The 23,752-nt window shown below is 42.2% G+C and overlaps 3 protein-coding genes across 3 annotated transcripts; 2 read left to right on the top strand and 1 right to left on the bottom strand.

Moving 5' to 3' along the window:
- Positions 1 to 7,899: 7,899 nt before the first annotated feature.
- ushbp1 (Usher syndrome 1C binding protein 1) lies at positions 7,900 to 13,742 on the bottom strand. The gene is made up of 14 exons (XM_028403861.1): positions 13,599 to 13,742; positions 12,706 to 12,929; positions 12,479 to 12,615; positions 12,152 to 12,315; positions 11,928 to 12,068; positions 11,608 to 11,855; positions 11,395 to 11,535; positions 11,173 to 11,261; positions 10,933 to 11,062; positions 10,571 to 10,805; positions 9,642 to 9,800; positions 8,868 to 8,965; positions 8,346 to 8,468; positions 7,900 to 8,269 (listed from the first exon to the last, which is right to left on the bottom strand). The coding sequence occupies exons 1-14, from the start codon at positions 13,602 to 13,604 to the stop codon at positions 8,116 to 8,118; spliced, it is 2,049 nt and encodes a 682-aa protein (XP_028259662.1). The 5' UTR covers positions 13,605 to 13,742; the 3' UTR covers positions 7,900 to 8,115.
- Positions 13,743 to 14,289: 547 nt separating this feature from the next.
- babam1 (BRISC and BRCA1 A complex member 1) lies at positions 14,290 to 17,557 on the top strand. The gene is made up of 9 exons (XM_028403855.1): positions 14,290 to 14,407; positions 14,939 to 15,380; positions 15,486 to 15,544; positions 15,623 to 15,743; positions 15,895 to 15,973; positions 16,063 to 16,087; positions 16,169 to 16,298; positions 16,415 to 16,501; positions 16,630 to 17,557. Exons 2-9 carry the CDS (start codon positions 14,946 to 14,948, stop codon positions 16,828 to 16,830), a joined length of 1,137 nt encoding a protein of 378 aa, XP_028259656.1. The 5' UTR covers positions 14,290 to 14,407; positions 14,939 to 14,945; the 3' UTR covers positions 16,831 to 17,557.
- A 1,195-nt stretch (positions 17,558 to 18,752) lies between these two features.
- Positions 18,753 to 23,380, top strand: plvapb (plasmalemma vesicle associated protein b). The gene is made up of 9 exons (XM_028404007.1): positions 18,753 to 19,227; positions 19,484 to 19,660; positions 19,796 to 19,889; positions 20,252 to 20,453; positions 20,531 to 20,750; positions 21,679 to 21,828; positions 21,974 to 22,093; positions 22,453 to 22,550; positions 23,249 to 23,380. Exons 1-9 carry the CDS (start codon positions 19,024 to 19,026, stop codon positions 23,250 to 23,252), a joined length of 1,269 nt encoding a protein of 422 aa, XP_028259808.1. The 5' UTR covers positions 18,753 to 19,023; the 3' UTR covers positions 23,253 to 23,380.
- The last annotated feature ends 372 nt before the right edge of the window (positions 23,381 to 23,752 follow it).

Here is a 23,752-nt window from a genome sequence, read left to right as displayed (position 1 = left end):
AAAGAGAGGAGTTCTCTTACACGTGTTTTTTTTTTGGTTTGAGGCTTCTTCAGCCTTGTAAATGTGAGACAGACGGTAACTTTAACCTACATCCTTCACAGCGAGACTCATTGTGCATGGATATGTCTTTTGTTTGCTTAAGAGGTTAACAGGGACCAAGCTAAGCCTCAGAGTGTGTGTGTGTGTCTGTGTGTGCAGTAGTTGCAGAGGTAAACCTTGTTATTATATAGATCTGGCTGTAAGACATGCTTAAAGCCTACAACTTAAATATGTTATGTCTGACTGTCATATGTTGTTTTTATGTAAGTCACGTTTCAGAGAACATGGGAGCATGATGGACGTGCATGAGGACTTTCATAGGGACAGCTTGTGTTTATCTCAGGATTGAGCGTTTGATGTTGATGGCAGGGAGAGGAAGCTACATAAAACCAGCTTCAATACTTACATAAAATCTGCATGGTGATGCTTTAAGTTCCACTTAAAATGTAGAAGTGGTAAATAATTAGGTCACTGAAGGCCACTGTAAATGTTTGACAGGAAGAAGCTCCTGGTAAATCTGTGCTTACCTTAAAGTGAAAGAAACATTTGAGTGAGTGTCCAAAAAGCTTTGACACTAGTATGTTTTCGGAGTTTTTCTACATTCCAGCGATGGTATTGTATGGTAATCTGAGACATAAATATTTTTTGTTGTGTGGCTTTTTACCTCATTGAAGTGACAGAGGAGAAGTGTCTGAGGGAAGTGATTAATGCACCAAAATTACTTTTGCTGGCATGGTTAATATTCATATAGTTGTATTATGTTGCTGATATGATCTAAATATCCGAAAGACAAACACCTCATTGATCTGTCTTATGTTTATGTGTTTATGTGGCCTGTGAGTTCTGCAGTGTTTGTGTGTGAAGCTACACACTCACATATTTTCTATGTTTGTGCTGTAGTGCAGTCACAATCATCACTATGTTTCTGAATGTCAGAGGCAGTCACATGCCTGTGACCTTCTGCAGCAGGGCAGTACATGTGCGGTACATATCTGTGAGTTAGTGTGTGTGTGTGTGTGTGTGTGTGTGAGAGAGAGAGTGTGTGTGTATGTTCCTTGCTCTTTGAACTGTGGGTCAGGAATGCAGCTGCTCTCAGCGTGAAGTCGACTGTGGTGGAGTTTGTGCATTCTCGCCACAGTCAGGAGTCCTCAGCCGTCACACTGAAGTAGACAAACATTCAGTAAACTCACCTGAACGCAACACACTTCTTCTTACGACACACTCCAGGATTATACCTCTGGATCCACTAAACTGCAGGTGTTAGAGGAAAATGAATGAGCCATTAAAGTTACTAATGTTGTGTTAAAGTTATAAACAAATGAGGCTGAATTGGACAGTTTGTTTTTAACACATACAAAATCACTCAGAAACTGTGACAGCAGCAGGGATACATTCATCTTGCACTCATTCAGGTTTAACCAGTTGAAATCCTGCAGGCTACAGCACCTGTTGACCTGCAATGACCTGTTTAGCGAAGGGTCACACAACAGAGGAGGTTTGTGTCAGAGAATTGATGCACTGTCACACACATTTAGCAGAATGAGGTTGATGAAATAAAACGACTGCAGCCACCTGAGCTGTAATGTTTTCACTTAAGTTTGAGACGGCTCTGTAAATGTGGTTGCTATGTGTTGGTCTGCCACTGTGTTAACACCATTAGTCAAAGTGCAGAGGAATGTGAAAACCAGCGTTAAACTTTAACTCAGAGGAGTAACTCTGACTGAACAAGCATGAACACATGACTCCCTGCTCCTTCCTCATTAGCCCTGCTGCCCTTTGGCCCAGAGGCCAGAGGCACGAAAAATCATCCTCTCTCCCTCTCTCTCTCTCTCTCTCCCTCTCTCTGCTTCTCACAGCACACCGTCCATCCTCAGGCCTTTGACCTCCAACGAATGACGGAGCAATTTAAAATAAACAGGGCAGTGGAGCCTGCCAAAGGAACACATCTGCTGGGGTGATTCCAGAGCAACACACGGTTCACAATCAATATTTACCATCCTCTCCGCCCAGGACCTGCTGGAGGCGGTGGGAAACTTCCCATTTGGTGTGTTTTGTTGTCATTCAAATCAACTATCTTGTGTTCACGTTGAACAAGGTATCAGCCTATTGTTTGTTGAGGAGTCAATTGAGCTGTTTACTGTAGGAGCAGTGCAGCTTTTTCCCAACGTGTCTGAGTAAAGATAAGACACAGATTACCGAGTATTAGACTAGTTAGGAAAATAAGACTTGGCTTTGGTCTGGATCAATGAGCCATGTTTCCTCCTTTATTTGCTAAGTTGTGTTTTCTCCCATATATTTCTGGTAAACCTGTATTTTATTTATATGGAAAATCATTGGAGCCATGACATGCTTTTCTGACATGTTGTATATGCATATTGTACAACACAGACAGGAGAATTATTGCAGAATTATTGTCCACTGAATGAATTTGCATATAGCGACCACCAAACCTTCACTGTTGGTGAGGTTATTGTGTGTTGGAGGATAAATACGCAGAGAAGGAACTGAAGAATTGAGGCTCATTGACCTGATTTCAGACTTTTTAAATGAGACTCATGATGGTCGTTTGAGCAGGAGGACTTGGACTCGATCCTCATCAGCTGCCATTGTGCTGTGGTTTTGTTTTTACTTGTTTTGAATGCAGGTGTGACCTGTGACTGCTCCACTCATGCTCCACCTCTTTACCTGTTTTTGGAGTTTAGGCGGTGGTGGCGGTCGCAGCCTATATAGGGTTGGGCTTGCTTTTGGAGCCACGCTCAAAGGGCCATTCGAGGAACAGCACCTACAGGGCTTTATTTTCATCAGGATCCTGCATGATGCTACATTTTTATAAGCTAGAAATCTTACAAACTGTGTGGTAATATACAATAATGCAGATTTTGTTTTTACTAGTTATAACCATCTAGATGAAGCAGCATAATGGACAGAAGTAATAAAATTCATGTTATCTTTTAATCCACATTAATCTGCAAGCACCATGCAGCACATCCTCGTCGCTGTAAATTCACCAGAGTCTGGACCTTTTGTCCTGGGGGACACTCGCTGAGCTAAAGCTGTGAATATTCAGATCCAGATGTGATTTACTGTCGCATCGTCACATCAGTCAGGACATTTGAGGACCATCTTGTATCATTGCTTTGATGTGTGCATATGGCCGCAGAGATCAACGCAGCTTTTAAGCCCTGCTGTCTTGTCATAGTGGAGCGTCATGAACAATACATCACAATAATTACACACATGACCTTCATAGCTTTCGGTCTTTCAGCGTGACATATGGTATCACTGAGAATCTTGGTTTCAGAATAAAGCTGAGCTGTGGATGCAGAGACAAGGTTGGCGATGAAGATCTTGAGGGCTTTGAAGAGGCTCACATGTACATACCAGCATTATTTGACAGACTATTTAGCTAAATGTTTCGCCCCAAGTGTAAAATGATTACTATTGACAGGCTGTCAATAATAACCCATTTAAAAGATGGACGTTTTAGACGGGGTTTAACCCTAACGCTCTCTGCAGCCACAACAGTTTGATCATGTTCCCAATCACCAATTTAAATCTCCCATAAATCTGCTTCCAGTCTGTTGCTCCCTGATATTGGCCTCTGCCACAGACTGACTGTAGGTCAACTAAGGTGCTTAGGATGACAGAAAATTAACCAAATCAGCTCAGTGAAGATGCCTCAAATGCTTTAACAGGATTAGGGAGAGGCCACTCCTCCTGCCATCTTTCCCCTCTAAACACCTTACTGCTGTAATCTATGTCTCACAAGCCCAGATAAGTGACCTCATTAGATTGTCTGCTGTGCAGCTTTTCCGGTTTCTGGTAGACTCACCAGAACAACAAGGTGGCTTTATCCTGCAACAAACAAGGTTCAGACTGTGAGGAGTGAACTGAATCACACAAATCATGTGTCTACAATCTACCAATGAACATTTTATGAAGTGTTGTTACGACCAATAACCTCATTACAGACTTACATGTTGTAATGAATGGTCTTATTGTCTGGAAAAGTTGGTACATGGTACTCAATTTCCTACCTCTGTATTTTAGGTACTTTCAATATAATCCTTATTCTCTCATCTGTTATCTTCTTTATAATATTCTACTGTCTATTTTTATGTATCGTCACTTTACATTTTTGTTTTTCATTTGTATTTTTGTGCTCTCCTGTCTCACTGTTTGCAGCTGTACCAACAACAACTACAGTATTATATAGTAAATAGGCCAAATATTTCATAGTATGTTGCCGTACGTGTGGTTGATATACTCATTGTAGGTGAAATGTTTGAGTATATGAGCAGCACAACAAGTTGTTATTATTGCATTTTGTGGTCTTGGACTGATGTTTCAAGCTCTTCATATTGATGAAGGGTCCAGCTCCTTTTGGTGTGAATCTTCCTGCTTCACCCTGATGCATTTCAGGCATCAAACAACTTTGTCAACCTGTCGACAAGCGTGCGTGCAATCCCATTATATGCATGAAAATCAACTTAAGCGGACTGATAATATGCCACGAGGTTTGACTCTTTATCTGCTCTGTTGGGCTGAGCTGTGTGCTGTCATTATCTGAGTGGGTCTGAGCGTAAAACGGATGTGATAGGCCATTTGATTGAGGTCAAATCTCTTTTTCACTTCTTCATCCCTCCTGACCCCCTCCATGGGCCGGCCGGTGTCAGAAAGCTCAGGAGAGAGGTGTGAGGTCAGAGAAGAGAGATAAAGAGAGGAGGAGGAGATGAGAGGGATATGGAGTGGTTGTGACAGGTGAGCTAATGGCTTTGAGAAAGAAAGGGTAAAGGGTGGAAGGTGCAGGCGGGTGATCTCTTTTTGCAGCTTACAGAGGGACAACTTATTAAAATGAGGGAACGGATGCAGAGAGTAAATGAGTTGACCTAAAACCCCTGGGTCACTCCCTCCCCCCTCCTTCTCCGTATGTGCGTGTGTGTGATTGCGTCCACCCCCACACTGATTGACAGCCGCTGTCGTTGTCTAATAATGGTTTGGGTATTTTTCCCAGGCACTAAAAAAACTCCACAGGCTCGAGCTGTTACGTGTGACGTGGGGGTTGGAAGTGTGTCCAGATATATGGAGCTTAAATGTTAACAGATGTAAACATTCAGCTCTCATGAGCCGTGTTTGACTTTCTTATCTCATCTTTTCTTTTTTTTTTTTTTTTTATTAGTGCACTTTAACAAAACTGTACAGCAAATTATTAATCAGTATATCTGCTCTAACTTTATCATGAGCAACATTAGACTGAAGCTTTCCCATTTATCTATGAGATCAAGGTTAACATTTTATCAGATCAAATTCAAAATATTTATTTAACAGGCATGAAAAAATAGAGATTCAGTGATGGCGCACAAGTACTTACTTAGATTTTCCAGTAATGTTCCAGTAAAGCTCTATTATTAGCTTTTATAGCAGTACAGAAGGCTAAAATAAATTAATACACAGTTGAACAATCAATGGGAAACTTTCTGCATATTAGTAATATTGTTATTTTCTCATATTTGCATCTGTTTTCTTGAAACTAATTGTACTATATATTTGTACTACTATATTTTGTTATGTATAGTAAAACACTGTACTTTGGACATGAAGAGGTGAAAGTTCTGTGTCTGAGTAAACAATTCAGAGTTCAGAAGCAGAGTAGATACATTTTAAGTGCATTCGCCTCCATTTAGCCACACATTTAAAGGGAATTCTGTTAAATTTTCATCTAGTCAGTACTGCTGGTGATTGTCGTCAACATGTTTTCCCCTGTGCTGCTGAGTTTGTCACAGAAAGATGAGTTTTTTGAGTGGTCACTGGCTGTAAACTCTTATTATTTCATCAAATACGCAAATAAAAGTAAAAATAAAATATTTTATTGTTCACACTATATCCCCAGCTCAAGTTTATATAGATCAATAAGGTTGACAACTTTAAAATAGATAAAATGCCACGTTCACACTGATCAATTTGTAATTTAATGCTGTAGATAGATAACATCTTCTAAAGAAGTACATGAAGATGAAAGATTGAAGCAGTCATGATAAACATCTCTGATAAAATGAGCCCTTTTCTCTCACCAAGTCTTTATTGTGTTGCCTTTGATATGAGAGTCACCCAGAGGTTACGACAATCATGTCATCTAAAAAAAACCTTTGATGAACTCACAAGCTTAACATAGATCTTAGAGAGAGGCAACACCAAACTGGAATGATTATTGTATCATCTGCTCTAATGGCACCTATTACAACAATAGTGTTGGTGACCTGGAGGTATGGGGGGGTGCAGGAGGACAGGCCAACTGTGGTGACCTCTGCTCGGGAAAGGGCAAGCTCAGGCAAGAGTCAGGGCGTCAGGGGCTTGCCACCTCGTCTGGCACACTGAACCCTCCATACAACCTAACACAACAGCCAAGCTTCGCTGTGACCCTGTGGGTGTGACACTCAACCTTTGCCTTAACCTCCTGACCGCCGGTCACAGCTGCAGATGACCGAGTCGGGTAGGTCAGGGCGCAGGGTCAAATGGAGAGGGAGAGAGGGGGTGAGAGATGAGAGAAGAGAAGATAGAAGGGGGTGGAAGGGGGTGGAAATGGAGAGCAAAGAGAGAAAAATGGAAGTATGAGTGAGTGGTGAAGAGCAAATGATAGATGGATGAGGAGCAGGTGAGTAATCTGGGCTGTTAAAGGGTCAGTTCACCTAAATCAAAGTTTTATATTAAATTAGCAACCAACAAATTAGCAACCAACAATGTCCAGAGAGCAGGAAGGATGGTGCGGACTACTTTCTGCTTGGACCACAGCACTTAGACTTCCTCACCCAAGGCTACCAACGTCAGCTGAAACAGAGGGCTGGAGGAAGCGAGCTGACATGACAGCTTACACAGCAGATCATGATGCTGGTGGGTTGTTGGAGGATTTCTATACTAGTTAGAAACTCTGGCTGCTTTGATGTCCATGTTAAATTAGCATTAGTATGTTAGCATGCTAACACATTGACATCATAGCTGTTGTTCTTTATATTCAAAGGATAACATTTGTCAGGTTTTGAATTTTTGTCAACAGTTCATTGTTTATGTCAAAATCTGCTAATGCTCTTGTGGTGTTTCACAGCATCTGTGCATTGTGCCAGATATTTGCTACATCCTGGTATCACCTCCTGACTGACTGTCAGAACTGCTTTCTGTTTGTGGTTGTGCAGCATGGTTTTCCTGCACATGACTGCAGAACCTGAAACATTTTTCCTGCTCAGATTGTAGCACTTATAGCTCCAAGAGTTTGGATTAATAATCATTAAAAACATGGTGTCTAATTTTATTCATTTAAACTTCTGAGGACTAGTTTCTGGCACTCATTCTATTTCTACTACTACGTAAAGCCATGCATAGGTTTTGTGACATGTTTCTATAACTGACACCACTTGAGTTAGTGAGCAAACATGTTTTCCTTTCTGTAATTTGGGTGAACTGCCCCTTTAACAGAACTCTCATGTGTGACAAAAAGGCAGAGAAAGTGAGACCATAAAGGTGCAAAGAAGACAAATGTGTTTGCCATGCATTTTGTGTGCACGTCAGCCATTGTTCTGGCATCCGACCCCCCCTCCTTTCTCTGAGCTTTTTTGTCACGACAGCTCAGCCGGCCAGCGTCAGCTTTATACAGTTGGCCTTTTACGGGCTCTTGAGGTCAGTCTCGAGGTCCTCGGCGAGTTCAGTCCTTGTGAGTGAGCTGTAGAAATTCATGACTGCATGACAGCTGTTCCTCTGAAATAGGGAATGTGTCTTGTGATGTGTGAGTCCTGTTAGACAAGTTAAGCTTTGGAATTCTATTCAGTTTATTGGAGAGTCTGACAAGGGCTAAAAAGGCAGAAGACACAAAGCTGTCAGTGTTGCACTGCTTTACATTCTTTATATATGAACTAAAGGTCACCTGAAGGGACTGCTTTAGATGTCTTAATGAGATTCCAGCTACAATAGAAATGCCTTTATAAAGCCAGAAAATGAGTTATAAATATATCTAATAAGACAGTAAACAGCATCTTATATTCAGCTGATATCGAACATCTGGTTATAGGGATTCTCTAATTCAGCATTTCATAAAACAGTCTCCTCCCTCCTCCACTCCAACACCTCCCCTGCCCCGCTCTGGTTGTGTTGACTCTCCATCATGGCTGCCACTTTCTGCTCCAGCCGCCACACCTGCTCCCGATACTTCCTGCGAATCTGCCGGTACGAACTCAAGGCTTTGCTGAAATGAAAAACAGAATTTGTGATTGTTGCCTCAGCTAATTTAGGATGATGACGTCCCTTTGTATGTTCGTTACCTGTGAGCCTGTGTGAGCCGAGCAATCTGCTCCGCGTTGTCCCTCCTGTGGGGGGTGCTGTCTGAGAGAGCTGTGTTGAGCGAGTCCTGCACCAAAGCAAGTCTCTTCTTCAGAGCTTGTTCTCTGTTAAAAGGTCAAGAGGGAGACCACGTGGCTGTTACTCATGCTTTTCTTAAGAAAAAGTCACTGTCTGAAACTCTATTTGTCAATTTTATTGATCATCCAAATCTTCACAGTGAATGTGACGCATTGTGTCAGCAGCTTTGCAGTATATGGGAGTATTTAGCACTCAAGGTCAGAGAAGAAACGGCTTTCTGATGCACTCACAATAATAAAGAGTTCATAAGCAGGCTGACAGACCAGAAACAGGCTGCAGAAGGATGATGCATGCTCAGCCTTATCCTGATGATTTTACAGCTTTACTTGTTAAGACACTCTGAAATGACTTAAATATATTATATATAGTCATAGTAAGAGGACATCATCTTTTCATCAGTGAACAGCAGTAATATAATGCCTCACCTCTGCATCACTGCCTGCAGCTCCTTCAGGATGGGTCTGGTTCTGGAACCAGTAATGTCACCGTCAAACCCAAGCTTAGCTGCGTTCTCACAGAGCCGCTGAAACATAACACTGATTATATTAAACGTTTTTCACAGATTGTTTATATTTGTGACTCTTCAGATGTTTCATGTTACAATTATTAGGGACCTAAATCCTCCTGTTACAAAGCAAACCTGATACTAACACAGTGTCATGTCCCTCCCTGATGGGAAGACTTGGACTTTTTCATGCAACCACAAGAGGGAGCATGGCAAAGTAAATGCATCTTTTTCCTGGTGAGGATGACCTGATTAGATAAGTGTCTACATTTCCAAGAAACATGATCATATCATAACATTATACAAATATGCATCCATATTATTTTAAGCAGAAAATGAGCAAGAATTTGTGATCTGACGATAGAAAATTTTAAGCCTTGAGGCAGATCGATGTTTGGGGGTCTTGGGGTGGAAGGGTTAAACGAGCTCATTTGACAGTGGTGGAGGTGTGGTGTAATTCTGTGCTGTGACAGGACAGCTCAGCAGAAGACCTTGTGGAACCAAAATACCCTTCTTGGCCTGAAGGGATTCTGCTTTGGTAGATGTGTGATTTCCCATGTGGGACGCCCATATTTGAATCAGGTCTGCCACAGTAGACCAGCGTCCTGCTCCCTCTTGCTCATTTCACCTTGACTTTGAATTATTTTCAAATGTAAAAAAAGAGAAGAAGGCTGCGTCGCTGCTGCGCTCCCACCTGTTGTTCGGCCTTACGATCCTCCATCTCCTCTCTGAGACTTTCCGGGATGAAAACTCCAGCTGCTTCCTGGGCTTTCTGGCCCATTAAACTCCACTCCAAACACCTCAGTTCTTTCTCCTTGAGGCGGATTAAAGCTCGCAGATCTGACATCTCCTCCTGAACAAAAACAGTAAATCTATGAGTCACAGTTCGTAAAGAGTTCGAGGGAGACAGTATTTCACACTTTTGATGTCACCACTGGACGTCATCAGAAGTAAAGTCATGGATTTTATCATTAAACTTCATTTTACTAACACTGCCAAAGCAGTTTGGTGAGTTTATAGAAGCCAAAAAAGCTAAGGTCTTCTAAGGATGCTGAACTCCTTTGAGGTCTGTAACAGAATTTTGTGTATGTTTTCTAACTTTCTCCATCGTCTGCTGGTTTAGAGGTCTGTTCAAAAAAAGACAATGCAGCATTGTAAAGGTCTGCTCTAAAATCATTGGGGTCCAGCAGAGGGATTTAAATTCTTTATGTGAGAGGCAGGTGGTCCATAAAGCTAAAGGAATAACTTCTCAACATGGCCGCATCCTGTCCTGTCCTGGACAGTGGTAGTCATACTTTGGAGTGAAAGTTGTACTAGGGTTCATGTAACCTATGTGCAATGTATCTCTGTATGCCACTTATTTATAATTATATATCTTATCTATGTTATTTAATTGTGCCACTGCCAATTATGGGGACAGAGGCTTAAAACAGAGCTCCCCTGGGGCTTCTACTGATTTGTTGTCTGACACACTGTACTGCTGTCTGCTGCTTATTGTCGTTGTTGTTGGTAACCCCCTTTTTAAGTTAGTTTTCTCTTTTTGCACCAACCTTCTCTGCCATTTTCTCAGCTACACCAGTTTTTATCAAATGCTTTTTTCTGACACAAACACACAGCTCCTACCCGGACTGAGATGAGTTCATAAAACAAAGAAGCCTTCTCCTTCTTGGAATCAGGAGGTTTATGGTTATCCTTGGTCACATGTCCTCGTCGTGATCCAGCTGATTGGCCGGTGTCAGGGCTCAGTTTGCCTTCTACCGCTGGACCTGGCTTGGGGAGGCAAATAGCGGCCCTGTCTTTCTTCAGACGCTCGATCTGCTGCCGGAGAACCGTCTCCCGATCCTCTGGTTCAGGCATCCTATCATCAGTCCAAGAAATGACCGTACTTGAATGCACAATGTCACTTTGTCCTCTGGAATAATAACACGCTGTGAATTCAGTCATATTTCTACTGCTTGATTGAGTATCAGCACTTCGAAAATCACCTCTGCCCTGTGTGTGTTTCTTCCTCCTCTGTGACCCCTGCTGTTGAGAATGAGGTGGACAGCTCTTCAGTTCCCATTTTCCTGAGCTGAACCGATGGACTGTCGGGCTGCTGCCTGTCACCGACTGGCTCTAAGAGGAGGAGGAGAATAAATGAATGACATACCGTACACAGCTATTGTATATGCCATTGTGTAAGTGCCCAGAGGTGTGAGCAACTTTAAAATTGGGTATTCAAACACCTGCTGGGTCTGTCTGCAGAGGAATGCTTTGCTGCTTCTTGGCATCATAAAGGGATAGAAGCTCGCTGTAGGCCTCCTCGCACTCCTCACTGTCAATTACAGTAGAAGAAGAAAAAACACAAATTAAATTTTTTAACCTTTTTGACACTGGCAGACACAAGAACATTGAAGCAGAATATGTGTTTAAACAGGACAATGTGCAGCTGCGTGTTTAACGTGTACCAGTATCTTAGAGCCGTCTGCAGGGCCAAACAGTCGGACTCCAGTCTGTTCAGCGTAAACATGATCTGCTCTGTCTCCCCCTTCTTCCTCTCCAGAGCTGCAGTCAGACGTTCATTTCTGGCCTTCAGCCTCTCAATGTATCTGTGATAGTAAGAAAATGGATGAAGATGTCACAAAAACCTGCCACTTCCCGGTGTTGCTCCTCTGACTCACCTGTTGAGCCGGTCCGTCTCACACTCCAGGCTGATAGGGCTGGAACAAGGACTGCCAGAGGTAACAGAGCCCAGTGGAGACCCATCCACTCCCACAGACAGAGGTGTCATAGCTCGGGTTGATCTTCGGGAGAGTAAAGGTGAACCAGGGTAAGGAGGAGAGGCCCAGTCTGGACTCAGAGCCCCAGCAGTGGGACGGTAGGAAGGAGTATGACTTCCAGACCTCCAGTGCTTATGGAGACCAATCAGCTGAAACAGAGAAGGTCGATCATATGTATTTACAGACCATGTAGTGTTAAAAGATTACCCCTGAGCTCCCACCTTGTTCTTCTCCTCATCCGCTTGGCTGATGGAGTTTTTGAGAGCAAACTCTCTTTTATCCATGTCTAGAATATCCTCCTGGTCTTTTGGCAAGCCTAGTGGACACGAAATCCCAAAGTCTCTCTCCATCTCCTCCAGTATCTACAATATTAAAGAGACATAGGGACATGCATTAAAAAAGCACAGACAGCCTTTGTTGATATATTTGTTACATTTTTTTATACCTGTGTGGCTTTGACCCAGTTCTCCTGAGCTGCTCTTAGGTGCTTGTTGCGCTTGTCATGGTCAGAGGCTGTGATGGGGGCGGCCCAGGTCCTCCTACAGCTGATTGAGTCCTCCACTGATGACAAAACGCCCTGTAGTTTTGTCCACACTCCACCGCTGCCCCCTAGAGGATAAAAAAAACAAACATGCAGCAGATTTGGTGGGAGAGTGAGAGCTTTTCAGAGCTAATGTATTTGTTCTTTTAGACAGAAGTTTCTGTTCTGAGGAAACATCCGCTACTGTGTGTGCAGACACCATCCAAACTGAATAGGCAAAGTTCAGCCGACCTCTGTCGGTCCCTGGGGGTTTAGGCATGGTCATGGACACAGGGTTCCTCTCTGGGCTGCTTCTGACCAGCCGGTGAGACAGCAGGTCTGGAACCAGGGGCCTGGATGGAGCAGCAGGTGTCATGTCACCCGATTCACTGCAGGAGCAGAGTGTTATGGACATATGGAGGAGCTGTTTATTAATGTGGAAATATGTCAAGCTATTCATAAATCCACACGTTATATACCTTGGTGCCTTCAGTGATCCCATTTTCTTGTTGAGTTCAGAGATGATGCTGAGCAGGGTGCCCACCTCAGCCTCACACTGAGCCAGTTCTGCGGGTGTGGGCTCGAGGTTGACTGCGGGGTCACAGCCTTCAGGGTCGAGGGTTAAATGGTCGCTCGGGTTCAGCAACTCCTGGTCACACACTGACCCAGCACCCAGACTGTCACATCTGACCAGCCTGGCGTCCTGAAGGAACATGGAGTTGAACTTAATTAATTGGGTCAGAGTAAATTATAATTTTTATTTCTATAGTTAAATTTAGCAGTCTCTAAATATATATTAATCTACCTTACGATTCTGTTATGCTCTTGGGCCAGCTATTGTTTTGAGCAGCGGAAAAGGAGGAAACTAAAACATCCTGAGATCCAACTTCCTGCCAGACAAATATTTGTGGACTATATTGTTCTGCACAAAAACTTTGCCTTAAACAAAAACTATTTTATTTTCTAATAAACTGTAAACAAATAATGCCGATAAATATGTCAACAATGAGTCATTTAATGAAAATGTTAACATGTTTTGTACTGGGTAAAATTAGTAACATGCTTCCAATCCCTTCTCCTTCTCACTGACTGTGAGAGAGAAACTATCCCAGCATGCTCTGGGAAAAAGGCAAAAAAAATACCAACAGACCGGTGCTACCATCTACAACTTCTACCATTTTAGTGCCTCAAATTCACTTGTAAGGGTTGGTGATTATGCTGCATGATACAGACATATACTACTAAGTCATTATCATATCACACTGGACACAAAAGTGCAACAGCAGCTCTTCTCTTGTAGTTTAACAGCTGTACTGGACTTCAGATGTCACAGTAGCCACCATAACTTTACTTCAACATAATCAAAACTTACCTCCATACTCCTTGGCCTTTATAGCTGAAGCGGTTCTTCAGATTGTGATGTGTTTAGATGTTCTCTTTAATCCTGTTATATTTTCCAATAATCACTCAGTGAGTCAGTGGCTTGAACTCCTGGCTCTCTGCATGCCTGCTTAACATTGTGATGAATGAAGTAAGCGGAAAACACTCATAGTCCTCCCCACCCCTTCCCCTTCACTTTGTGTCCTTTCCTGTTTTGTCACAGCTAGCTTCCATGCCTGTTTAAAAGGCAGACTGTGACCAATGCTGTGAACTCTGGACATTATGTGATGTAATGTTAAAAAAATGCATAAAATGTTTCAACTGCACTTGTGATTTTGCTCCTCTGAGTAATATAGATATATTTTTACTACTTTATGTATGCTGACTTCAGCCAAATCTGCAAATCTGTGCTAACATTATTATGATATATCTATGACTGTATTTTATAACTTGGCTTAGGCTATGTAAATTATTTTTGTAACCTCTGTATTAGAGATTTATAAATCAGCTCTTTACTTATATTCTATTGGTGCAATTATTTATCTATGTATATTAGTTTTGCTATAGTCATCACTGCGCTAAAAGTTAAAGTAGAACAGTAGAAACGAATGTTCACTAATTGCAAGCCAGATACTTCATTGCCCACAATGCCCTTGTAGTTGCTGTAGTTCCGGATTGTATCACTTCCGGTAAGGAAGTTGTCCGTTCAAAACAAATGTTAGCTAGTCGCTGGAATAATTCTCAACATTCAATGACTTTCAATGGTATTTAAACATTAAACGTGTCGTACTTGCAAAGCACGTAAGTATCCCTCTTCCTTTAAACGCAGCACTTCTGTACTTCTCAACTTGTCTGCTTTGGCATACTTTTGTTAAAGCTAGTTAATGCTAACAGCTAAAATTGTTACTGCGCTGCCATCAAACATCGCCATTCTATACCATTATTTGCAAGAGTTTATGAGCCCTTCTGGTTCTAATACTGTCAGGTTTTCTAGAGGCAACAACCAAACGGGTCATAACCTACGTAAAAAAAGAACCCCATAGTTTTAATTATCCTAGTTATTCGCTCTAAACTTTGACTTAACCCGGACAGAATGGTGTAAGTTTTGTGTATTCTGACGTCCATGTTTTTTAAAAATATCAACACAATTACGTTTTGACATACATACAGCTTATTTAAGCCCATTAAATGAGTGATAGTAGTCACTATCATCTGGACAGCATCATTACTTGGTATTGTTTTTAGATGGGTGGGGAATGAATTCAAACTGCATTAAACTTCCCAAGGACAGTTGCATGTCTGGCTTATTGCTTCCACTTTACTACCATCCAGTGTATCCATGGAGACGCCAGAACCAGGCCCAGCTGATGGAGAGGAGCGCCTGGTAGAGCTGCGACCTCGGACACGCTCCAACCCTGAGGGCGCAGAGGACCGCCGCAGCAGCACGGGCAGCCTCGGGGGAAACAGTAACCCAAGCATATCCCAGCCTGCTGTGGGAAGTCGGGTAGAGGGAGAGGGTGAGGCCTCGACCAGCGACAGCCCTCCGAGTTCCACCACTACAACTGTGTCAGCGACCACAGCTCAGGTTGTGGCTACTGCCGCTGCTGTGAGTGTGGCGGCCGCTGCCAGCGCTACAGTACCTCTGTCCACTGCTGCTGCGTCAGCCAAAGAGAGGCCAAAGCCCACACAACCACAGCCTGCTCTCACAACACCCATCCCTCCACCAGCAGAGTACCAGCTCAGAGTTCCACGAGTCAACTGCCCAGAGAAAGTGGTTGGTGCACATTAGATTTCTGATTCATGATGATGATGATGATGATGACCGGACTGACTTCCTTTGAACATGTTTTAGTATCTGATGCTGTCTTCCACTTCACAGATTATCTGCTTAGATCTGTCAGAGGAGATGTCTTTGCCAAAGTTAGAGTCTTTTAATGGGTAGGTAATTGCACGATCCTCTATCACTAGTTTATTGTAATTCTAATCACTGTCTGATTTTATGGTCTTTCAAATTAGGTCTAAAACAAATGCACTGAACATATCACAGAAGATGATTGAAATGTTTGTCAGAACAAAGCACAAGATCGACAAACGGCATGAGTTTGCTCTGGTGGTGGTCAATGACGATGCTCTGTGGGTGAGTACAGGAGGCCTGAACTAATATCCTTTTTTCTTTTTTTTCCAGTGTAACCTTAAAAGATATTTCTTTGAAAACAAATAATCATTGTTGTACTGAACAAACTCTTTGTGTGATAATTATTTATTATAATTTATCATGTGTGTCTCAGCTGTCGGGCTTCACCTCTGATCCCAGGGAGCTGTGCAGCTGTCTGTATGATCTGGAGACCAATGTGTGCGAGTCCTTCAGTATCCTTTTACTCTTAATGATTGAACAATCATAATATGACAATGTGACGAAGTCTAGATGTTTGTCCTTAACTGCCTTAACTTTTTAGACCTGGAAGATCTCCTAAATGTCATGTAGGTACAGTTTAACTATAAACATCCTTGTGCTGCATGTAATGTAAATGTTTCAACTGAGATGTTCTGTTGCCTCTCTAGTCGTCAGAAGATCGAGCTGCCATTGATGGAGAATGTTCAGACCATCCCGCCTCCCTATGTGGTGCGGACTGTGCTCATTTACAGCCGTCATGCAGGGCAGCTGCAGTTCAACCCCTCTGAGGCTGTTAGTGTAAGTACAATACTACAAAGACATCTTTTTGTGTTGTATTTTTTTTACTGGAATTTGAATTCCCTGATATACAATGTGTAAGTCACAGCATTGCTTGCTCCTCTGTCCTGCTACAGAAAATGTTGCAGTCGCCATATTTTTTCTTTGATGTGGTCTATTTGCACAACGGAGTGGAGGAACAAGGAGAGGAGACCAGCTGGAGGGTGAGTGGAAATGGATAATACATATTAACAATCTGAGCCCGAAGCAGATTCTGGGTGTCACTTTTTCAGTCACTGTGGGTTAATATATATAATCAACATGTGTCTGTTTTGTTCTACATTGTCTCTAGGACAACTACACTTCTTTCTGTAACCTGGACTCAAAGGGCATGTGCTATCGCTTTGAGGTTTCCCTCAGTGGACCTGCCATTGAGCTGCACAACTGCATGGCCAAACTTCTGGCTCACCCTTTACAAAGACCCTTCCAGAGTCACGCTTCTTACAGCCTGCTGGAGGGGGAAGAACCCCAGGACATTGAAGCGACAGTCTAAAATGGGACACACTCTGGCACACACAGACATGCACACACACTGTAGTTAATCCAAAAAAGGGGCTGAGTGTTTTTTTCTGAAGGACATGTTATCATTGTTTTTTTTCCAGTAGCTGCTAATTTCAGAGAAAGAGGATGGATGGATGCACAGTCATTGTGTTTCTCTATTATTTTGTTTTTTAGAACTGATGATTCATTGATTATTCTCAGCTGGGGAAGTAATAAAATATTGTAATGTTGCTGTAAATTCTCTTGCAAATGATAAACCAGATCCTGGAAGCGGACAAAAACGGCTACATCAACTTTACACTCACTTATTTTTTCTGTCTGTAAGTCTTAAACATGGAAATCACAAGAAATAGCTGTGCCATTCTTTCCACAAGGAGCCTTTGAGAAAGTCATTAATTTGATGTACTGTATCACAGAGAATGCCTTTCCTTTTTCTTCGTTAATTCGACTTTTGTTGCCTGTTTTAAATGTATTTCCTCTTTTATAGGGTTTGTTTTTTTCATGATTTGTCACACCTTCATTATGTTATAGACACAATGAAAGAATGTAGTAATGTATGGAGATGAAACCTGCTTTAAGTTTGTTTTATTTCTGTGGTGGTTTGATTGTGAAACAGGCCCATCGTACTGCCAGTCTAGCTGCACTTAAACACATTGTACAGACAACTTTTTTGGAATCTGTTTGTGGTTATTAAAAGAGGCACGTATAATCTTATTTTACATGTCCACGTGTGGATGTACTTTTCATGTTTTAGTCAGGAGAGGGCAGCAAATTCCCTCTCTATAGGAAAGAGTTACAGAGCTAATTATTCTTCATCAATCCATGCTAATCTCTGCTTAAACAGTCACTGGGCTCCTTAATCTCTGTCACTCAGTGCTCCTTTTATATGACAGCATGATTATGCAATGCTCTTTCTGCCATGAATATTACTCCAGTGCTAAAGATTTTTTTTTTAAGTTTTCCTGTCATCTTAAAGATGCCTGTTTGGTTATCTAAAGAGGTGTTTTATCAGCGTCTTCAACCATATGGCTTCCTGTTTTTGTCCAAAAGTTATCTAATGTCTCTGACTCCTTGTTTTCTCTCACTCAACATATCTTCATAAATTAGTGTTTTCTCCACAAAGTCAGGTTGTCAGAGAGACAATGGAGAGCAGGGAAACCACCGGGCTCAGAGGACCTTTCCCCTTTCACACCCTTCCCCAGCAGACCAGGCTGTTACTCACGTCATTCCTGCAGATAACAGCACAGGGTGGAAGGGGGGGCCCAGAGCATCTGTACTGCAGGGAGAATTTGTTATTCCCTCATCCGAGAAGAATGACAGGTCCCTATTGTTTTCATTCCTTCACTCCTCCACTGCTATGACTCCTTTCCTTTCCTTGCCTACTTAGGACAGGATGTGGTGGATTTTATTTTGTGTGGTATTTTCTGATTTTACTCCTTATAAGGTTTACATTGTTCACCTGGCACAAGGGGAATATTATCAGGAATTCTGACAGTCTGCAAGAGTTGTATTTACTGAAAATGTGGTGTGATGGGTAATGTTCCTGTATGGCTTGTATCAGAAATGGAAAATAACTGATGCTCAATAAGTGCTATTATCTTTTATATTTAAAACACAGTTTGTTATTAATATCTGTTTTCATTTGTAATGGAACTGGGACTTTATAAACTTCATTAACCCTTGATGTCACACAGACTCTGGACTTTTCCACAAAAGTAGTTTTGTATTCCTTAGAACATGTCTGAAAGAGTTCTGCTTTCCTTAATTCCCAATACACAACTGTCTGTATATTTTCACAGAAGTAAATGGAAAATGTGCAGACACTCCACAGAGGTCGACAAGGGAGCAGCAAGGAGGGGAGGGAAGGCAGGGGAGGGCTTGGCCAGGATGGACTGGAAGTGTACCTCCAGCACCGTTTATAAACACGTTCCACTTACACAGGGTCACTGTTTCCATCCACGCATGCCTGTCATCTCTGACTGTATGTTCCTGTAACTCCTACAGTGCTGCAGAGCTGAAACAGTTGGAGAAACAGAACATCTTACTGCCACTTCACTTCCTTCAACTTCTCCTCTCCTCTGTCCTGCAAAGAAGATCCAGTCAGCAGAGGACCTGTTTGGATTATTGTTGAAAATTTCCGTGTAGATCCTCCAGACCATCTGCAACCATTTCACCTCCAACAGCCATGTACAGCTCCAGTTACTCCCGGGCCAAGTTTGGCCTGGAGGCAAGGGAGCCACTGCACAAGCCGAAAGGGAAGAGCTGCGGCTACTACTTGAAGATTATCTTCTTCTTTTCTTCTCTCATCCAGTCACTCATCATCGTCAGCTTGGTGCTCTTCTTTATCTATGGACAGCCAGAGAAGTCTGCAGAGGAGAAGAGGGTCAAGGTGAGTGAGCTTCTCTGGAGAAAAATCTGCTTATTTTTGTCAGAGATCCATTAGGTCAGGTTTTGTGAAAATAAATGATAGTTTGTGACAATTTCTCCAGGAAAACGTAAATTAGCTGATGTCACTTTGTGACAACAAAACACAGTTTAAGTGGGAAAATGCCCTTAAAAGTGGATTTTGTAGCATCTATAAGTGAGGGTTTTTATGCATGTATGCATGTACAAAGCTGTGAAATAGTGTTTTTTTTATTCTGAAGGAGCTGGAAATGGGCTTCAACAGGCTGAGTGAGAACAACATCCAGCTGAGGAAGGAGAAAGCTGCGCTGGGAGCTCAGCTAGGAGCTCGCACAACTGAGAAAGGTGCTCTGGAGAAGGACTTGGCAAAGCTGAAGACTGATGCCAACAACACAGAACATCAACTGAAGAATAAATTAGTAAGTATGGACACATTTATCAGAGGAAGGTATCTTTAAAAGGAGCGTGCACTGGATGATTTCCATACTTCCTTTGGGATTGTTGTAGTTTTCCTTATATATGCTAAAACATGACCCCCTTGTTTCCATTTGTAGGCTAACTGTGAGAGAGTGAGTGCCACAACACTCAGCATGATGACCAGACGTCCCACCCCTCCGATCCAGCCCCCTCCTATACTCACTAGCACCAGTATGTACCACTCTAACAGGTTTTTTGGGGAGACTCAGTCTGATGTTGCTCTGCTCAAAGATGTGTAGAATAAATGTGTGTAGAGTAAAAATAATGTAATTTTCATGAGACAAGATGATTGTTAATCAAGTAAAGTCTCCAGTTCTAATGTAGTAAGAAGTATTTCCTGGCTTCATTAATGATTAATAAATTAATTAAATATATCCTGGTCTGATGGATGGCATTTAATATTGTGTGTGTAATCCCATATTAATGACTCATTAACATTTATATATGACTTGGTGGCTTATTTGAAAGTTAATAAATAGTCCAGGAGCCAAACACAAAGTGTGGATACTAAAATTTTTGTCTGAATTCACCAGGTGAAATCAAGACCCTGCAGACCCTCAACGATCAGCAGAAAGCGATGATAAATCTTATTAATTCAAACTTCACTCAAATGGTTCGGTATCTGAGCCAGGAGAGAGACAACGCCCTCAAAGACAGAGACAGGCACCATGAAGAGGGCATCAGCCTGCGCAGAGAGAACGCCATGCTGAAGGAGCAGCTCACCGCCTACACCAGGTACCCTCTGCTCTATGTGTGTGTGTGTGTGTGTGTGAAAATTTCTAGAGCAAACATGATTTTTTTTTTTCAACCAGGAAATGCAAAGAGGACTTTGCACATTCTTTGGATGGGATCAAGATGGTGACCACAGGTTTCCTGAGCAGGATCAACAACCTGTTTCCCCACCAGCTGACATTCCACCTCACCTGTGACAGCCAGCAGGAGCAAATGGAGAAGATAAGAAACAGCTGCACCAACCTGTCCAGAGACGTGGAGAATAAGTTCCAGCTCTATCTGGACAACGTGGGCAACAAGGTGTGTGTTCGACTCATATCTTTAAGCAAAGTATTCCTATTTATACTCTACAAAATAAGCCCAACGTGAGGTACAAAACCAGAAAAACATAATAGAACACATCAATAAATCATGTCATTTGCAGCACCGAGTTCACAGTCCCATTGAACCGGCTGTCATTTAAAACAATCCTTAAAGAAATGTGAACCTTGGAATATTCCACTGCAGGCTGAATGGGAAGCCAGGCTCTCAGGGGAGGAAGTCTATCCACTGCATCACTCCTGATAAATGCAGCTAAAGAGACAGATGTCCTGTGAGGCGAACTCAGGGTCAAAACAGAGGCGAAGTGTGTGTGGTTCTGCTGATACAGCAGCATTGTGCAGGTCAACAAAACACATGCCCTCAGCAAGTATGCTGCTTTTTCTCTTTAAAGCAATATTTCATTTGGATATAACTCTCAGAGAGGGGTCAGAAATCATCAGGGAATCAATCTTTACTGTTTGACTTTTCCAAAAACAAATTCATCTGACGCTTATTCCTCTACTGGAGAGAAGTATGAAGCAGACTTAACTTCACAGGGAGAACAGTGTGGACCAGTGTCAGATATCACAGTAAACCTCAATGACCGATCACTCTTTATGAGTCGGGTTTGATGTATTGATCCATAAAATGGTGAAAGTTTTGCCTGTTATTTTTTTGACGTTTAAGGGCTCATACCTCAAAATGGTGATGATTACATTTTGTGGCTACATGCCACTAATTCTGCTTTATGTGATGAATGTCCCCCAGGAACACATCCAGTAAAGACACACACCAACAAAAACAATGTGTGTGTAAAGGAGCCATGTGGGGGTACAGACAAGTGTCCACTATCAGTCTGACAACATGTCTGCAGCAGAGTCTGATACTACAATGAAGCTCATGGCATCGTTTCTGTTTCTTCTCCCAGGTGGCTGAGATTCAAGCCCTGTCCAGTCGACTGGAGGTGCAAAACACATACTTGAACTCTGACCTGCAGCTGTGTCGGCGCAGCCACAGTGAGGCGGTTTCTGAGGCTGCCAGGGAGTTAGAGCTCAAACAGAAGACTCATGATGACCAGGTAGATGGAATGTAACAACTCTGTAGGACTGACGTTAGGAAATTTACAGGTCATTTATCAGTTTTAACAAGAGCAGAACCATACTGCAGCATAACAAAGAAAAGATGTAAGAAACTTTTTTTAATAACTTGAATGCTTTTTTCAGATGGAGAAATTACTGATGGAGCAGAACCGGCTAAGAGAGCAGAAGAGACTTCAGGATGAAAGTCTGACCCTGAAAGACAGAGAGATTGAGACCCTTCAGCGCATGCTTCCCAATATTAAGGTGAAACCTTGTTACCTGCTGCATGAAGGCGATGAGCAAACACGCCTTCTAATATACATGTTCATGAAAAGCCGTGAAGAGGCTCCAGAGCCTTTTAGGTGGTTCACATTGAAGCACGTGAGTGTGTCCACCCTAGTGCTGAGTTGCTCAGCTTGCAGAGGGTAGGTGGTGCACGTGGACGGCTGCACAGCAGGAAGGGTGGGAAAGCAAGATAACAAAGGAAAACAATACTGAAGGTTGTCAGGACTCAGACTCCACATTTGTCAGTGCAGGTGTCAGAATAAGCAGTGTGAATGTGGCGTCTCTGCCTGATCTTAAACGAGGCAGTGCAGTAACTGATCTTCTTTCTTTTTCTGCAGCCTGGCTTTCCGAAGGCTGCTGCCCCACAGGCTCCCCCACAGCAGGGCGGACAGACGGTGGCCAACTGGCCGTCTGCTGGAGTTCCAAGCAAAACTCGGTAAACAAAACAGGAAAACATTCATCTTTTGTTGTCTGTCATTGATGCTTCAGGTTTTATCATGTTGTTGTCATGCCTTTGTGACGCTGATGATTTTCTGTGTCTGTGGGCTTTACCACAGCAGGAGACTACCCGCAGGTTCATAATCTGTGAATGCCTATTGAAGGAGTGAAGCAGATTACATGTGCACTCCTAAATTGCTGGTATAATTTGCAGCATTCACCAACTTAATGTAGCATTTCAGCTACATAACTTAGCTATACAAAATGTCATCATTTAGAAACCACAATATATGGATGATTGAAATGTCTGAAAGTAATTGTAGCTCATCCTCAGGGGAATGTGAATGTTTCTATTCCACTTCAGCTGCTGTAGAAATATTTATATCTGAACCATAGTGATGTACACAGAGCTGTATAAGATTCGAAGACCTTTGTAGAACATACAGAGAAATCAAAATACTGTTTGACCTTAGTGTTTTATAGCAGGCAATGAAAGCAAAAACAAAGTCGTAAAATGTAGTCTTCAATAAAATAAACAAGGTAGAAATAACAGTGCAAACAGTGACAGATTGTCTTTTACTTACATATTCACATTTGAGTGTGCGGGTGTGTTAGGTCCATTGTGTTGTACACATTGAAACTGCTAAAGACATGAATTCTACTCATAATTAATGATCACATAACTCTTTCTTGCAGGTGAGATGAAATAAGTCATTTGAGAGTCACAGGGGGAGGAGAACCAAACTGTGACCAACATGTACATATTCCCGCTTCAGCACCCTGTAAATACTTGGCCTTCATATTAAAACAAGCATTTCCTGTTTTTTATCTAAGGACTCATGTGTTTTATTATTTACTGTGAAACGTCTCGAGTGAATGTAAAAAATTTAAAGGACATTGGTGTAAATATGGTCAACTGTGTGTCACTCACTGTGGTTTGTGTAGTTATGAAAATCGACAGTGGAGCAAAATACTTTGTTTAATGAGGAATTAAAACAAACAGATTTAACAGTATTGTCCTCTGAATCCTTTGTCTTGCTGGAATTAACAATACAAACAGGCAGCAGCTTGTGTCTGCTGTAAAGAGACGCCATTTTACATATCTAAAAATTCATATGGACTTTTACAGCAGCACAGTACAGACATGCATACAGCCATAAAGACATCATCACATCTGCAGAGTCATAAACAGCCTAAATA

The sequence above is a fragment of the Parambassis ranga genome, chromosome 4 (genome assembly GCF_900634625.1).
Source record: "Parambassis ranga chromosome 4, fParRan2.1, whole genome shotgun sequence".
Taxonomy (NCBI): Eukaryota; Metazoa; Chordata; class Actinopteri; family Ambassidae; genus Parambassis; species Parambassis ranga.
This window is presented reverse-complemented; position numbering and strand designations above follow the sequence as displayed.

Bases quoted from the DNA above. Each gene is read 5' to 3' on its own strand.
- plvapb (XM_028404007.1), top strand. From the start codon at position 19,024: ATGTACAGCTCCAGTTACTCCCGGGCCAAGTTTGGCCTGGAGGCAAGG. The intron at 20,751-21,678 runs GTGTGTGTTCGA...TTCTTCTCCCAG, and splicing joins TGGACAACGTGGGCAACAAG to GTGGCTGAGATTCAAGCCCT. The intron at 21,829-21,973 runs GTAGATGGAATG...TGCTTTTTTCAG, and splicing joins AGAAGACTCATGATGACCAG to ATGGAGAAATTACTGATGGA.
- babam1 (XM_028403855.1), top strand. From the start codon at position 14,946: ATGGAGACGCCAGAACCAGGCCCAGCTGATGGAGAGGAGCGCCTGGTA. The intron at 15,974-16,062 runs GTATCCTTTTAC...TTAACTTTTTAG, and splicing joins CAATGTGTGCGAGTCCTTCA to ACCTGGAAGATCTCCTAAAT. The intron at 16,502-16,629 runs GTGAGTGGAAAT...CATTGTCTCTAG, and splicing joins GAGAGGAGACCAGCTGGAGG to GACAACTACACTTCTTTCTG.
- ushbp1 (XM_028403861.1), bottom strand. The intron at 12,069-12,151 runs GTATAAAAAAAT...TTAATATTGTAG, and splicing joins ACTGGGTCAAAGCCACACAG to ATACTGGAGGAGATGGAGAG. The intron at 11,063-11,172 runs GTGTTTGAATAC...TCCTCCTCTTAG, and splicing joins TCTGCAGACAGACCCAGCAG to AGCCAGTCGGTGACAGGCAG.